At 44.1% G+C, this 16452-nt stretch overlaps 1 protein-coding gene across 6 annotated transcripts in view; it reads left to right on the plus strand.

The window, feature by feature from the left end:
* The first annotated feature begins 3841 nt into the window (after positions 1-3841).
* Positions 3842-16452, plus strand: part of Myt1 (myelin transcription factor 1) — a 68144-nt gene continuing 55533 nt past the window's right edge. For 2 of the 6 annotated variants that reach the window (XM_031373162.1, XM_031373167.1), the window contains exons 1-2: positions 11952-12304; positions 12634-12761. In XM_031373162.1, the coding sequence (XP_031229022.1) occupies positions 12686-12761 (76 nt within the window). In that variant the 5' untranslated portion in view covers positions 11952-12304; positions 12634-12685. Of the gene's footprint in view, positions 4034-8271; positions 8376-11951; positions 12305-12633; positions 12762-16452 lie in introns of those variants that run through there. The other 4 variants (XM_031373164.1, XM_031373166.1, XM_031373163.1 and 1 more) reach the window with 4 other exon arrangements.

A 16452-nucleotide genomic window follows, 5' to 3' on the forward strand; every position in this document is an offset into this window, starting at 1 on the left:
GGGTCATTGAATCCCATTACAAATGGTTGTCAGTCACCATGTGGTTGCTGGAAATTGAACTCAGGATCTCAGGAAAAGCAGTCAGTGCTCTTAACTGCTGAGCCATCTCTCCAGCACATGTGTATTCTTTTTGATGACACTGAAACACCAATGATTTACATAACAAATGTGGGTGAGAACTCCATAGTAGGAGGAGGCCTCTATGTCTCCTGTTAAGCAGATTCACACCATTATTCCAGAAGCACCAAGATCCCCAAGGGGAACACTGATGAACAAAATGCAGGAGGCTGGGAACACACACCATTCCTGGTGGGGTGATTTTATGTTCTTCATGGAACCCATATATTCCATGTCATGCTAGTGACAAAGTGATTGGTACAGTGGGCCTGTCCTCCCCACACTGAATGGGAGAAATAGGTGTCAGAGACATTTAATGGGAAAGACATATATAAATGTCTGGTGGTGGGGGGCAGAGATTGAGTACTAAAGTGAAACTTGACCTTGATTGGTAGAAAAGATAAAAAAATAGAGTCATGGTCTGGTGTACATAGAGGAAAGAAGACTGGATGTCAGGCTCTGGAGAATGTTAAGTAAAGGTTCTGTGGGCAGGATAGAGTGGCCTGAGACTGATATTTGGTGTTAGGAGACAGCAGGATACTGCTGCATTCACCCAGTAGGTATTTCAGGAGTAAGGTCCAGGAACTCCCAGGGACCTGTGTTAGTGAAGAAAACTAAACATGAACATCAAGTGGTACTCCTTTGTTGATCATGTTGTGTACTATGCAGAGGGCTGGGTCTGATGGCCCAGGAACAAGTAGAACTTGGAACAGGTCAGTGAGAGCCCACCTTGTGTATGGGAGTGTAAAGTACCTGGCCACATGTGGCTGATAGCACCTAGCTTGGCAGAGAGTGTGATGTATAAGTCCTGGATGGTTGTTCAGGAGGCCATGAGTTCTACCCAGAAAGGTAGAGGTCTTCTCCTACCTGAATGAAGTGTGGGGGTTGTGAGTGGAGAAAAGAGTCCTGTCCTGCTCTTCATCCTCTCAATTCCAGCCTGAGGCACTGAAATTTCATTCTGAAATCCCAGATCACAGGTAGCAGAGTGTGGAAGTTTATAAACTATTTTCTTAATTTGGAGCCTAATGCAATTATGGCTTGTGATTTAGAATTTCTGGGTCATGCAAGCTGGAAGAAGCTCAAAGCAAGAGCATGGTCACAGGAGAGTACAGGTCAGATCTCAGCTACTGTTGTTTGACCAAGGTGCTGTATGGCTTCAGGCCTGTATGTGGAACTGGTGTGCCACACAATTCTATGGGTCTGTGGATGGGTTCTACTGGAGGCTTGGGCCATTATGTTCTTGGTGTAAAGATTCAGGACATCCAGCATCTTTGATTCTGCAAGTGTGCTTTGGTTGATGTGGATCAGAGCCTGGGATTATATGCACCAGTGAGAGGACTCTACTGGGGCCTGACTCTGGTGATGACTCAGTCATATTGCCAGGGGTCTCAAAAAGCCCACTAATCTGACCACATTCAATAGATCAAGTCACTACTTTGAAACATACTGATGATTTGTTGGGATATTGCCTAGTTGCTGCCTTCCAGGGGCTAGGTAATAGCTTAAGCACTTCTTGCCGTTACACTACTTTGCATTATACTACTTCCTGCTAGTATTCCCCTATTTCTAAATAGACATTGCATCTGTGTATATGCAGAGTTTATCAGGAACTCCATGGTAGTGCCTGTAAGCCCACTTCAGGTCCACATTCAAAACATTTTGTTTCTGAAAGCAAAAGTTCTTTCTTTATAGCAAGGGATTTTGAGACCTCTGGCAATATGACTGAGTCACTACCAGAAGGGCAAGAGTGGAAGGAAGTTTGCCTACATTTTCTCCCATAGTCCTGTATATTCCCTCTGCTGTATTCTTGAAGTTATTCTTGTACTTTTTTTCTAGCAACCTCCTCTGCCCTGCTTAGCTTTGCACTAGTGGGATTTGCATATAGATGCTGATGGGATCAGCTTCCAGTTCATTCCTGTGATGACCAGTAGTTAGTTCAGGAGTCACAGGTGGTGAAACAACGGATACTCCAAATGTGGACTCCATTACATACTGCTTCCCTGAGCCTTTTGCTTTACTTCTGTACCAGTGACAAAGGTGGGTGGTAATGTCGGAGTCTCTCTTTTGCTGTGCTAGTACCTCAATCCTCAGTTTAGTCACTGTCTGAGCCTTCTTTCTTATAACTTGGGCTCTGGAAGAGGAACCAAGACCCCAAATATACTAATAGATGGACAGGGTAGGAAACTTATAGGAGTCTGTTGGTGGGGGCCACCTAGTAGGTCTTCACATCAGGGAAGGTTGGTACAATTGATGGAGAACTCCTAGGTCCAGAGTATATAAAAGCCTTTTTGAAGAACTGTGGGTTATCTCTGAATGGGGTGTGCAGAGATAGGCAACATATGAAGTTCAGGAGGATATCACCTGACTATACTAATATTCATGAACATATCATGGTCTCTACTGTGTTTTTTTATTAACCTGGAAGCTGTCTAATGAGTATTCAGTTGTACAAAGTTTGAATGTCAAGTGATCTTTGTGAAGCAGGTTTACCACTACTATTCTATGGATCAGAAAGGACCTATTTTGAATGCTCAGATCCTGGGTGGAACCTCCTGGTGATCCCTTACAGCTACCTCTAGACTTTTTTTTAGCAGCCTCTCCCATACCCAGTCTCTTCTGGGTTGGAGTGGCTCTGCTTGGTCAAATTTTCCCTCTTCTTTAGGCCATGTTTGTGTGTGTGTGTGTGTGTGTGTGTGTGTGTGTGTGTGTAGCTGGGAGTAGACATCTTCAAGGATCCAGGTATATGAATGGTAAGGACAGGTAGTGAGGGTCATACAGGATTCTTGGCTTGAGGCTCCTAATGAACCACATTCCAACATGGCTCCTTCAGTTAGCTTCCAGTATATCTAATGTACTATTCTACTACTATATGCAGTCATCAGGCCCAGACTCCTGCAGCAAGCCCAGGACTTGTGTGTGTGTATGTGTGTGTGTGTGTGTGTGTGTGGTTCCTCTGGGTTGAACATGAGTATTACCATCTTAAACCAGAGCAGTTTTGACCACCTACATGAAACTCACAAAAATCTTCAATGATGTAGCTGCCTATAAGGTGCCTGGTAACTTCCTGATGATATAACTGCTTTTGAGTTACCCATATTACTGTAAATAAATGCCATAAACTCATTGGTTTACCAGGCTAGAATTGTATGGAGTCAATTCTTTGGTCTGTTAGTGACCTCTCTGGGGTGAATAGATGTTTCTTATTTTCTTGGGGAAAAAATGATGAGAAAACTAATGATGAGTATATGTGATATTTATATATATATATCACATATACTCATATGTTTACCATGTATATTTATGTGTATTTATACTTATGTGGGTGTTTATATGTGTGTAAGTGTATATATTTCTATGTATGAATATGTAGTATGCATGCATGGTGGTTTGAATAAGAAGGCCCCCATGTACGAGGAGTGATTCACTTTGCCCCCTTGCTCTTTGCCATCTGATGCAGTCGGGAGGGTTGCCCCCCCCCAACTCCTGGGTCATGAAAGCAGATGAGTTGACCTAGTCCCTCACTGAAGGACTTGGGAGAGCAGGCTCTGCACCTTGCCTGGGCAGCACAGTAGAACTGGCCCTAATGGAGAAGGCAAGGGTGAGCCAGCCCAAGGGCATGAGAGCAGGATAACTCAGGGCTTTGAGTTGGTCCACCTACAAATCTACATTATCTGTGAACTTTTAGGGCACGTGAAAGGGCTGGTCCTGCTGATCCAAAGCTACAGGATCTCCATGACACAGGGCAACAACAAGATAACTGGGAGGAAACCTGATGAGGATCCAATACTGATGGTGTCACAGAAGTCAGAGACTGAAAAGCAGACTAGTGACTCATTGCGATGAACATTCACAAATGAAGATGTGTGGACAGAGGTGTAGACTGCGGTACACACTGAGACACAGTACAGCTTCCATGGTGAGATGCTTTCTATGCTTGTTTTGTATGTCTTTTGTTTGTTTGTGTGTTTTTTATTTTGTGGGGAAGGGAAGGTTGTAAGGGCAGAGGATGGATATGAAGGGATGGAGAGATGATGGGACTGGGGTGCATGATGTGAAATTCACAAAGAATCAATAAAAAGTTAAGGGGAAAAAAGAATCACCCCATAGGCTCACATATTTGAATGCTTAGTCACCAGGAATGGCCTCAAATGCACTATGTAGTTGAGTATGAACTTGAACTTCTGATTCTTTGGCTTCTACATCCCTAGTTCTTTAATTACAAGTGTGTGCCACCACACCCAGTTTTATGAGATGTTGAGAATGAAATCCAAGTGTTTGTGGTTGTCAGGCAAGTACTTTACCAACTGAGCTACATTTCACTCTGTCTCCTGACATGGAGTTGATTGCTGTTTCCCTTGTACCTTAGCCCTGCCAAGGTACAGGGCTTATTCAGGTACTTCCCTGCTCCATGCATTCATTTGTCTTGACTTCTATTGGATTCGCTCTTTGCTAACAAGCAGACTTAGCCAGCCCAGCTTGCCATGGCAACCGCCCACAGCTTGCTCTCTGTCCGGCAGCCTGGCTGCTTTATCTCTGAGGCCATCTGTTCTGGCAACACAATTCCAAAGCCACTTAAACAGAGCCTGGAGCAGGGCATCCCTAAGCTCACATGTGTGTGCGTGCACAAGCACATGCACATAGAAGCAGTATGACCCCTGCAGGGTGGAAGGTAATGTTAGTGGGGGTCCCAGCAGCTGCTCACTTTTCTTGCTGTTCTTGAGAGATTTCTGACAACTCCTTATGAATGTGTGTAAGTCTACATATCAGTCTGCTTCAAAGCTTCACCCTACTTTTCTCTGTCCATGAGTCTACTGAGTTTTGACCTTTGTCCCGAGTCTTTTTCTGCCCTTCCTTCCTTGGTCCATGTCATCTGTTTATCCATCACCCTTGCATCCATGGCTATGAATATGGTCTTTGTCTCTGTTTACCTCTCATCTTTCCAGTGTTGTCAGTTGCTCTTTGCTTTTTATTCTCTTTATGTTCCCGTAAGGAAGGCCTTAAAGGGTTGCTTCTGGAACAAAGAATCAAGGGGCTGCCCCTTATGTTCCATAGTTTGATTTTGAACATATCTGTCTTTTCTTCCCCAGCCCCAGTGTATCTAGTAATGGGGACTTAAGGGCACTTAAGTCTGGTTTCCTTGGATCTGCTCATACCCTGGGTGGAGACTCCTTAGCTTATTATCTTATGCCTAGACTTTGCTCTGAGCCCAAGAGAACTTCCACTGAATGTGTTTTCCCTTCTAGCCACACAGCCTTCTCTCTCTCTCTCCCTCCCCCAATCCTCCTGCTCCCCGCTGTGGGTTTAGTTAATACCCCTCCCTTCTCCTAGGAGAATTTGGATAAGCACAGCATCCTAGGCCAGCAGGCTCCTCAGTACTTGGATGACTGAAATGAGCTGAACTGGGCATCTTGTTGAACTGCTTTTCCCTGTTAGTCACTCTGAGTTCAATTACACCCTATTCTAGCTTGATACATAAGAGATAGACAGGAAGGAAGTCTCTCTCTGGAATTGATTTCAATCCTACCTGAGGTCTGATTTAGATAGCTCTCTTCCCATCCCTTCCAATAGTGCTTCCTTAGGCCTGGGCTGCTATAAAATCTGATGTTAGGACCCTGAATTTGGGTTTCTTGGGAGGTTGAAGGCTTCTGACTGGAATCTCTACTGAGTGACTTCTGCACTGCAGACCAATTTGCTTAGAGCCCTGGCTGGAAGCCACTCAGTTGACCTTCCTTGCCTCTGCCAATCCTGCAGGATAGCTTTCCCCAGGCTCTGTTCTGCCTGTGTCAGAGCAGCAGGCTAGCTGACTTGTGGACAGAGTCCTGGCTCTGGAATCCTGAGATCTTAGGCAGATCAAGCCAAGACTTAGACATGATATACATCTTGGCTCCTATGCTCTGGTTTTGTAGAGGATCTGGGAGCTCTAAAGTTCTGGATCATGGTGATGAGCCCGGGGTCAGGGCAGAGAGACTCTGGAATGTGTGCTAGGGGTACCTTTTTAGAGATTCTTAGAACACTTTTAGAACCTAGGATAGGTTACTAGAGACATTGTGTGGTGCTGCATGCTGGTAATGTCATTACAGGTAAGGTCAGAGACCTCCCTTTTGGCCAGTTGCAGTTCCAACTTATGGTTGAGAATCCAGGAAAGGCAGATGTTGTAGCTAGCCAGAGCCCAGAGTAAATCTGGGTTAACAGCTGCTGTCAACAACCAGAACTGTGCTTTAAACATAGTGCTGTGACCTGGGCAAATAAACACTCTTAAACTCTCTTGGACACACACACTGTCTAGTGAGCTCTGACATGGCATTGGTAAGTACTGTTTGCCTTCAGTACCTAGCTGCTGGGGCTCAAGAGTTTCCTAAGTCAGCCAACTTACAGAGTTAGGGTTGATCTGTCTTGCTAATTCAAAACATGCCCAAGTTTTCAGCTTAGGGTCTATTAAAAGGAAGCAGCACTCCAGAAGTGTCTCCTCGATTTCTACTAATGTCCTTCAGAGTGGATATTCCAGCCAGATAGAACAAATGGGACTTGATAATTCAGGCATGGGAGGTCATGATACAAAAGGGCTGCTAGGTTATGAATCTTGAAGTGGGAAGGGGGGAAGAGACAGTGGCTGTTTTCAATGAAGCAGTGCTAATGTTCTGGCCCTGTGTAGTGTTCCTGGATCTTCATTTGACTTAAGAAACTGAGTCACATAGACATTGATAACCTGTTTAAGATCACTTCATTTAAGGAGATATACAGCCATGACTAGGAACAGACAGAGAGTGGAGACCTGACCATCTACCACGGCACCTTTCCCCACTTTCTACACTCACTACTGCTCCAGTTCCCTCAGACCATCAGCTCCTCCTGTTCCCACTGTCCCCCCATTTTACCTTTGCTCCCTACTCCCTCCATGTTCCCCATACCCCTAACTCCACTTCCCCTCCTTTTCCCACTTCTTATTGCCCCACATTTTATCTCAGTTCTCAATTTTCCCTCTTCTCCCTTGCCCTACTTCTCTGTATCCCAATTTCTCACCTGCCCACACTGTTCCCAACCCTTAATTTTCCTCCTGCCTCACATACCCATTAACTCAATTTCCTTCCTTCTCTCTCTACTTCTTCTTCCTCCCTGCCCTCTCTTTCTACATGCTTTCTATTCTCTCCTGATCCCACCTCTCTTCTCCTTGTCACTTCAACCAGTTTCATCACTCGTCACTCACTCTGTTCTCTGAGTAACACAACTTGCCTTTGTTTACAATCCTACTTCTACTCCAGATTCATACATATAGCCTTTGACTAGGTTGTCATCATCTCTTTGTGACTAATAGGCATCCAGACATTCATAAAATACATAGATTTCTGCCCTGTTCAACTCATGGCACCACTCAGAAATCCTATGATCCCATGTGGCTCTCTCTTAACCTTAGTCTCCTAGATCCTTTGATAGCCTGGCCCATCCCCTAGAGTATCTGCCAACTTGAGGGAGATCATTGCCTCCTGCCCCCCTGGGCCACTCCTGATTGTACACTGCCTGCTTGTTTTTCTTCATTTTGGATGTAGACATTACGTTTGCTAGAGACCCAGGGTATGAGGAGCTCACTCTGCATATGCCTCCTACAGAGCTCTGAACAGCCCTCTTGCCTCACCCTTATTGTAGACACTGCTCCTGAATGGAAGTGACTGGACTGGGCTTAGTCATAAGCTGGGAGAGAAGAGCTTAGGCCTGTCACCCTGGTGTCTACCTGGATAGTTGCTTCCTCAGTATTGGAGAGTTCAGAGAGTACCTGTTGTGTCCAAGTTGATTATTCAAAAGGGCCTCAGTGGGCTATCCTGTACATAGAGTAATGTAGAGGACTCATCCCTGAAAAAGCCAGTTCTCCCTCCCACTTGCTGACTTGTTCCCACCAGGCTGCAGGCTTGATCTAGTGTGTCAGCCCAATTCTAGCCACATCTCCTCCTTCACTGTTCATCTATAGTATAGGGAGGGGCTATCTCTGCCTCTCCTACTCCCCTGTTTTGGCCCTGCAGGCGGGGTCCATTGTTTGGGCCTGAGGCCCATTGTGTGTGGAAGGGAGCCTCATTGGCAGGCAGCCGGCATCAATTTGTGATTATGTGCTCTCTGTCTTGATTGGCTAGTTGTGGTCTGTGCTCCCAGCGTCCTGGGACACAGAAGTTTGTGCAGCAACTTTTTCCAGCATGAAGTGACTTGTATCCAGGCTCCAGAGAAGAGGTTCATCCATCTGGCCAGGATGACGCTCTGCGGGAGCTTCCTGGGTGCGTACTATCCCCATTCCCTTGCACCCCTCCCGAGGCTGTTCATAGTTCTGCCAGGATGCCCTGCCAGTGCTCAGTGTTCTTTTCTGGGCTGAAAAAGTGATAGACATGTACTCTTCTTGAATGCCAGCCAGAGACCCTGGGGACATCTTGGGTCCCTTTCGGCAGAAGTGCTGACAGCCCAGAAACCTATGAAAGCCTCACAGCTTACCCATGGTTGGAAGTTGGGTGGATGGTGGGTAGTGGGCCTGCTTGTATCTTTGTTTCTCTTTAGGACTGCTGCTGGCTGGCTAACTGAGGAAGAGATATTAGCAGCCCCTGATCCAGGAGGCTGGGAAAGTGGAGGTGGACTGTGACTTTTCATGTCTTTGTGTGAATGGGACCATCTATATTGGTCTTCTGTTAGGTACATCCTAATCACACTCACAGTTGCCGGGCATGAGTGTGCATGTGTATGTGAGAGTCTCATAAACTCTTTGCCAAATGTTTGCGAGTGTGAGACAAGCACACAAAGTCAGCCTGGAGTGTGGGTAAAGTGGCTTCTGGTTTTGTTTGCTCCATCTGCCAGGGCCTGCCTGGGGCAGCGCCCCCCAGCCCTCAGCTGTTCTATACAATATTAATGCTGACCATCTCGGCTGCGCACACAACGCCCTAATTGTCGCCGGCAGCATTAAGGCAGGCGCCCATCTGCGGGAAGCTTTCAGAAGGAAACAAGAAAACCTCACCCCCAGCTGGTCACTGGAGAAGGTGGTGCCAATTACAGATGCAGAAAGTTTAGAACAAAATTACTTGAAAGAGTTTTTATGAAGCAAATGAACTGACACTTGGAATGTCTGTGTGCGGATTTGCACAAGTAATTACACCTTATTTGAAATGATCCTACCAGTTAAGCAACAATTAAGTCTGCTCTCCTAGTGCACACAAAGCACTTTCTGAGTGAGCCGGCAGCAGTCATAGTTTAGCTTTTCAAATCTCTCCATTTCCTCCCCTGAAAAGTCTGTGGATCCACCAACCCAACAGATATTGTTTACCTGTAGATCTTCCCAAACTTAAAAAGGCATGTGCAACCTGCCTTCGGATTTTTATGAAGTAAAGCTTAAAGGAACAGCGTGCTATTGAAAAAGAAATGTTTTATGAGCCTTAAAAATTCTGACAAAATTTTATCTTATATAAGGGAAAAAAGTTTTAGATTATACCTTGCAGTTGTCACAAGCAGGAGCTGTTTGACTTGGTAGAACACTTTTGGAATTGCTTTGCCTTGCTAGGCGAACTGGCAACTGGGGACCTGGTACATACGACAGGCTTTGGCGAGTAGAGAACAAAGGCCAGCTCCGTGGGGGTGGGGGTCGGAGGTGGGGGTGGGGGTGTGGAGTGAAGGGAGCGCTGTCCAGAGTGCTGATCAGTCTGCGGCACGCCTCCACTCTCAGCTCCTTTCAGGGTCGAAGGGAAGTGATCAAACCACAGAGTTGGCTGGAGAAATTCTCCACTCTGCTTCTTTTCTTTCTTTTCTTCTTTTCTTTCCACGCTTTGTTCTCTAACACTGTCAGACAAAGATCTTGAATCTTCACTCCTCAAACCAGCTTGAAAACTCTCTACATCCCTAACTTACCAGATAGGTTGCCAATCCTGGGCTCTCCCTGGCTACTGATTTTTGATTTCCTTGTATATTCAAAGTGCAGCCCCAGGCAGGATTTGGAGCATATTCTAGTCCACTGAGCTAAAACTCTCGAAGCTTGTGGCTGCTTGAAGGGATAGGAAATGCTGACAGACTGAGGTATGTGCAAAAACACTTTGCATTCCCTCAGAAAATAATGATGCCTCACAAGGATTTTTTTTGTAGCACATACTGGCTTCTCCCTTTTGTCTTCTCTGTTTTGTGTTATTTCTTAAGTTTGATTATCATGAATCTGAATTAAATAGCTTTCCTGGAGTCTTCAATACTGCTGGGTAGTAAGGTTAATTCAACACAGGCTCTCCCTTCTATCCTACCTTCTCCTTATAACAATGGCACACAGTGCCACCCTGAGTCTGCATTCTGCCGATAAGGCTTTAATAGAATTTCTGAATGCTAAAGGTTTAGCATGTAAAATATCCAGCTCTGACAGCTTGTTTAGAGGAGATAGAGGTGGATTTTCAGGAGTGCTCTCAGCTGAATGTGTCCTTTTATGCTAATGGATAGGAGTTCACGAAAGAATAGGAAAATGGTGGGCAATCATTGTAGGACTCTCAATGTTCTCCCTGGGCTAATTAATATTTCATCTTGTTTGACCATTGCAGGCTTGCATTTGTTTCATTTTTGCTTGATCTAAATAAATGCCCCATACAAATTTTGTATTTTACTTGTATATGTAAGAAATATACTTAACTTGCGTTTTGAAACAAAGCTCCTTGTTTTATGTATAATATATAGAGAATGAACTACATGTTAGAGATAATTGTTCATGAAGGAGAGGCTTCTGCTTACATTCCACAAGGTCCTTACAACCTGTTCTTTTTTCAAAAGCTGGCATACTTGCTCTATCTTATTCAGACTTCTGGCGGCCCAAGCCTATCTATGATAATCAAGCAGGACATTGTATTTCTGCACAACTTGCCAGGAAACAATATTTGTTTTCTATTAAAACCTGAAATAACCTTTATGCTGAGCATGTTTTGTTTTCTAGATGTGGCAGTGGTGTCTTCTAAGGATCTTAATTTGGTTTTCATTTTTGTGTTTTCCAGTGCAATTTCCAATTCTGATTTGTCAGTGTGAGAATGAGTTTTGGGGTAACAAACAGGAGTACCTTGATGTTCTCTTGAGGTTGTTCCTATGTTCAGCTCTGTAAATTAGAGAAAAACTGAGAATTGGCAGATTAGGAAGTTGACAGGTAGGTTGTAATTCTTGGGTGTATGTTCCACAGACTTTTCTTCTTGGTATTTTTGGGATCACTCCTTGCAGACAGTGAATTTATGTTTCTAAGGTTAGGATAGCAGTGCTTGGAGATTTTTTTAGTGATCTTTGGGAGACCTTTAGTATCAAAACACTAAAACAAAAAGGGAAAGTGTGACATTAAAAAAATCTTTTCTGCTCTGTTCCTTGTGAATATACTTTACTGTTTCAATCTTTGGCCTTAGGTATCATTTCTAAAAAATAAATAAATAAATAAATCCACCCTAATTCCTGGTACTCCCATATGAAGATGAACCCATATAACACTTTTAGTTCATTTGAGAAATAAATTCTGCAATCCATTTTTTATGATGGGAGGTTGTATTCCTAACCACCAATAAATATTGTAAAGCACTTTCGCCAGAGCCATGCTAACCCAGGGCATCTGTCATTCCGGTCGCTGCTATTAGGAATTATTGGACTGAACCACTTGCAGAAAAAGAAGAGGGGAGTGAGCATAGTTGGCATAATGCTTCATGCTCTTTTGTGTGTTTTACATTTGATAAAACCCAATCATGCTGTATATTGATTATAGATATATTTAGGCAGATTGGGGCACATTCATTGGTGAGGCTTAGAACAGGAAACAGGAAACCTATTGGTTTGGAGCACCTCTCACCTTCAATTTGGCAGATCCATCTTTCTGATGTTATACTGTAAATTTATTTCACCTCAGAGAGTAAACAGATATATTGGAGCCCCAAGGGTTCATGGGTAGCGTATTTACAAAGGAGCCTCCTCCGCCAGCCCGTGCCACCGCTGCTAATGAGAGCGGTCATTAAGTAAATGAGACATCGCCTTTAGCTGGCTTAGGAGTTCGCACACTGAGGGGAGAAGATATTTAATTGAAACCCACACACAGGCTTCCCCACACGTGACTGCGGTGAGGGAGGCAGCTGCCTTCCCCTCCCCCGTCCTCCCCCCACCCCCCCATGTAAATTTCATGATTGCTTTCCGTGATGTCATTTTGAAAGAGGACAGACAATAGCTGTGGGGAAAGGTAAGTCAATGTTATGTTCTTTTGCTGACAAAGGCAGATACCCAGGGCTTAGCTTTTCCCCTTGGACAGAGGGGAGGGCTAGAGCAGAGAGGATTTCTAAGAAGGCTCTTTTTGCAGAAAAAGCAGGTTGGGGGATGTCTTTTTAAATTGTTCTGAAGGACAAGGCTTTCTTCTCCCTGTCTGCCTGGGCTGTGTGTTCTTCCTCTTTCTCTGCCCTTCCTGCATTTCTGAGATTCTCAGGGGCATGTTGTGTGTCTAATAGAAAAGGCATAAGGGGAGGAGAACACTGTGGATCAAGACAAGAAAGTTTATCTGTATTTCTGGAAAAGGAACACAGATGTGCCTGGGCCATGGGACACAGAAGATCTATGTCCAGGAAGGATGCTGACCCCATATGCAGGTCTATCTGAAGCAGAGAGTTGGAGCTTGGCTGTTTCTTGTGGGACACACACTCCAGGTACACAGAAGAGATGATCTTGGGAGCATTTTGTCTTCTTGTCACATACTTTCAAACTTCAGGAGCAACATGAAGGGAGCATGGGTCTGTGGGGTCCATGGGTAGCATTTGGTGTTACTGTTCTCAGTTCTTCCTGTGTGTGTTTGTGTGGTTGGGGTGTGCAGTTGTTTGTAGTGCCAGTGTAACTGGATTTTCATATTTAACACTAGGAAGTCAGTTTGAGCTTTGAACACAGAGATGCCATTGCACACACATGTGCTCTGGAGGACTTGGCTCTGTTCATGAGATTTATATTTTTTATGAATCAGGATAATAAGAATAGAGAAGTTTGTGTGTCAGTGCTGTAGCTACTCATTGCCTGCTCCTTTCAGACGTGGATGCTTTCTTGTTTCAGTATCATCTTTGAATCAGCAAACATCATTGGCTGGTAAAGTTGGTTGTTTAATTTCTGAAATTAAGCTTCTGAGAAGTGACTTGAAGATTACATGTGTTTCGTCTTGAGGCATTACATGAGTTTGGTCAGACTGTGTAGCTGTAAAATAACAACAACGACAACAACAATAATAAACAATGACTGACTATTAAATTGTTCTTCTGTTGGAGGGAAGAGGATGAATTTTATCCCAGTGGCTTAAAAAAAGAATCTTAGTCCTGAGGCTATCCCTGAGGCTAGTGGCCAAGTGAACAAAAACAGTAATGTGTTAAGGAAAACTTAGGAGGTAAGCATCTAATTGGCACTAAAGGGATGCGCTAGTTCTCTGAGGTGGCAACAGTGTCGGGTGTTGGAACCTTACTTGACAAGCTGTGGGGGCTACCTTCAGCCCCAGGCTCTTTGCTTCTACAGCCTCTTCCCATTGACCCTTGGCTGTATTTTTTTTTTTTTTTTTTTTTTTTTTTTTTTTTACCTCATCCATATGGCTGTGTTAACTAACAAATAAAAGAGTGGAAAACAAAGATTATGCATCTAGTGGTATGCTGTTGTCAACTTAGACATGGCTCTACCCCTCCCAAATTGTGTTCCTTGTGCAGAAGAGGGCAGTTGAGTCAGTTTACTTTCATAAAGAAACAAGCAGTTTCATGGAATCTTTTGTAGAAAGGCTATCTGATTCCTAGGTACTTTGGTGGTGCTAGACTTCAAGGAATTTGTTGATTCAGGGGGCTGAACAATAATAGTGTTCAAGAGTTGAAGATCTGTAAGCTTTTTCATCTCAAACCATGCTCTTTAGAGTATAGTCCTGAGAATTCTTCCAGCTTCCGTCTGAACAGCAAGTGAGGGTATTGCCTGCAAGCCTCTGCGTAACCCCCAGATGTGTAGATTCTGTGTTCTTGTTGCATGATGAAAGCCCGCTCTGAGAAGACCTTCCTCACTTTTGGAACTGCAAAGTTGTTCTGTGCTAGTATTGAGGCAGTGTCTGCTTGAATACTTGTGAGTGTTCAGAGACATCAGGAAGGGCTGGCAGGTTGTGCCGGTATGAAGGTGCAGGCTTGACTGCTGTGGGCCACTGACTTACACCATGTTGATCACAGGACTGACAAGGTGCTGCCTGGACCTCTCACTTCCTTTAATTAGTCTTGCTTTGGTCCTGTTTATTAAATGTGCAGGTGATAATAATGGGTGATATTGTATGTGAGCATGTGACACAGAGTAAAGGCCAAAGCCAGGCACATAGAAAGACTGGCTCAGAACCCAGCAGGCCACCTTCTGGCATGGCCAGACCATGGCTGGACTATTTGGAATGCTGGTTTGCATGACCCAGCTCTAGATAAACACAATCAAAAGGAGCCTACAGACTGACAAAGTGCAGGAACCTATTAGGCCTCCCGTAGCTGCTTACTGTAAGCAGGCAGATTGTTAGGGATTGAACCCTTCCTAGATAAACTAATGTGAAAGGCACCTCTGCTTTGGAAAAATAGGTTCTTAAGATAAAGCAATCCTACTACCTGGGCTGGAGGTAAAAGTGGGATCAGGAGCAATCAGAATACCTTTATCAGCACTGGACCCAGAGTGGCATGAGATAGGGAGTTGAGAAGTGGCAGAGGTGGCTGCTTCTGGTAGTCCTGGCTCATAGGTAATGACTGAGCACTGGTAATGACTCAAATATTTTGTGCTCTACTATCCTAGCCCTAGAAAAACCACTGAACCACTGTTTGTTGGCTTTTCTCTGTAGATCCCTGAGCAAATCCTTTTTTCTTCCCTTCTTGTCTTAGGACTGCCTTTCTGCTTTTCCTGTGCACTTAAAATTGAGTAATCAAAAGTTCATTGGTTACAGATGAAATTTCAACTGAAATTTTGTGGGAAATTTATAGGGAATTTTGAGGGGGCAGCATTAAAAGGGTTTTGAGGGGAAGACTGAGCTCAGTGGAAGAACAAGTGCCTAGCAAACACAATGTCCTGGGTTTGGTGCCCAGCTAGGAGATTGAAGGGCTAGGGGTGTGGCTCAATTGTCAGAATACTTGACAAGTATGTGTGAAGGTTTGGGTTTGATCCTTAGTACTGCATAAACTGGGTATGATGGCATACAGCTGTAATCCCAGCAGTTGGGAACTAGAGACAGGAAGATCAGAAGTTGATGATCATCCTTGACTAGTAAATTTGAGTATAGGATATATGAAACACTGTTCCAGAAAAGAAAAAAGAAAAAGAAAAATGGTGACTTTATTTGAAAGGAATAGAGTAGCTGCTATTGCTGTGCCCCATGGACTTTCTGCTTTTTGAAAACTCTACAGACTGTCCACTGCTCAGATGAGAGCAGGTTCTAGGGTTCCAAGTAGAAGGGTACTATCACTTCAGGTTCTTGCATATTTTGTTTTCTCCATATATGTTAAATTTTCCCAAATTCCACTTAAAAACAAAAATGAAACCATATGAAAGGTGTTTTCATTTGAATTAAAATGTCTGATCTCAGGCTTCTGCCAAGCTAGTGTTCTTAGAAGCCACACAATACAGTTTTAACTCACCTTTCCTCTTGGCAAATGCCTTTAGGAGTGAGTGTGCTTTTCTTGTAAGACAAACTTCATTTATTTGCTTTATCCTTTTTTCATCTTTAAAAATTCGGTGATACTTTTAAAAAAAAGTAATGACCATAACTCAGAAAATGTTTTACTATTTTTTTAAATGCTGTTTTGTGTATATGGATTTTTGCCTACTTGTATGTCTTTGTACCACATGCATGTCTAGCCTGTAGAGGCCAGAGAGGCATCAGATCCTTTAGTCCTGGAGCTACAGACAGTTGTAAGTTGCATATGGGTCCTGGGAATCAAACCCTGGTCCTCTGGAAGAGCAGCAAGTACTCAACTGCTTGAGCCATCTCTCCAGCTCCTTATTTTTGGCTTTGTGAGACATGGTCTCTCTGTGTGGCCCTAGCTGTCCTGGGAATTGCTATGTAGACCAGGCTAGTCTTGAATTCACAGAGATCTGCCTACCTTTGCCTCCTGAGTGCTGGGATTAAAGGCAAGAACCACCATGCCTGGCTCCAAAGATGTTTTAATTTGCTCAATGAAAATATCTGCTTGGCTCTAGATTAGTCCTACTTTTAGAAAGAAGAGGTTGTCAGACACAGTGTTGGGCTCTTATGGCATCCCTGATCTTCTGAGAGTCTCTGCCCAGTAGCTTGCCTCATCTTTAGGAGTATGGTTTTGTATATAGGCAACAGTGATCGGGGTTTCAGTTTGTATAGATATTTCCAGAGAG

Source organism: Mastomys coucha, unplaced genomic scaffold (assembly GCF_008632895.1).
Source record: "Mastomys coucha isolate ucsf_1 unplaced genomic scaffold, UCSF_Mcou_1 pScaffold15, whole genome shotgun sequence".
Taxonomy (NCBI): domain Eukaryota; kingdom Metazoa; phylum Chordata; class Mammalia; order Rodentia; family Muridae; genus Mastomys; species Mastomys coucha.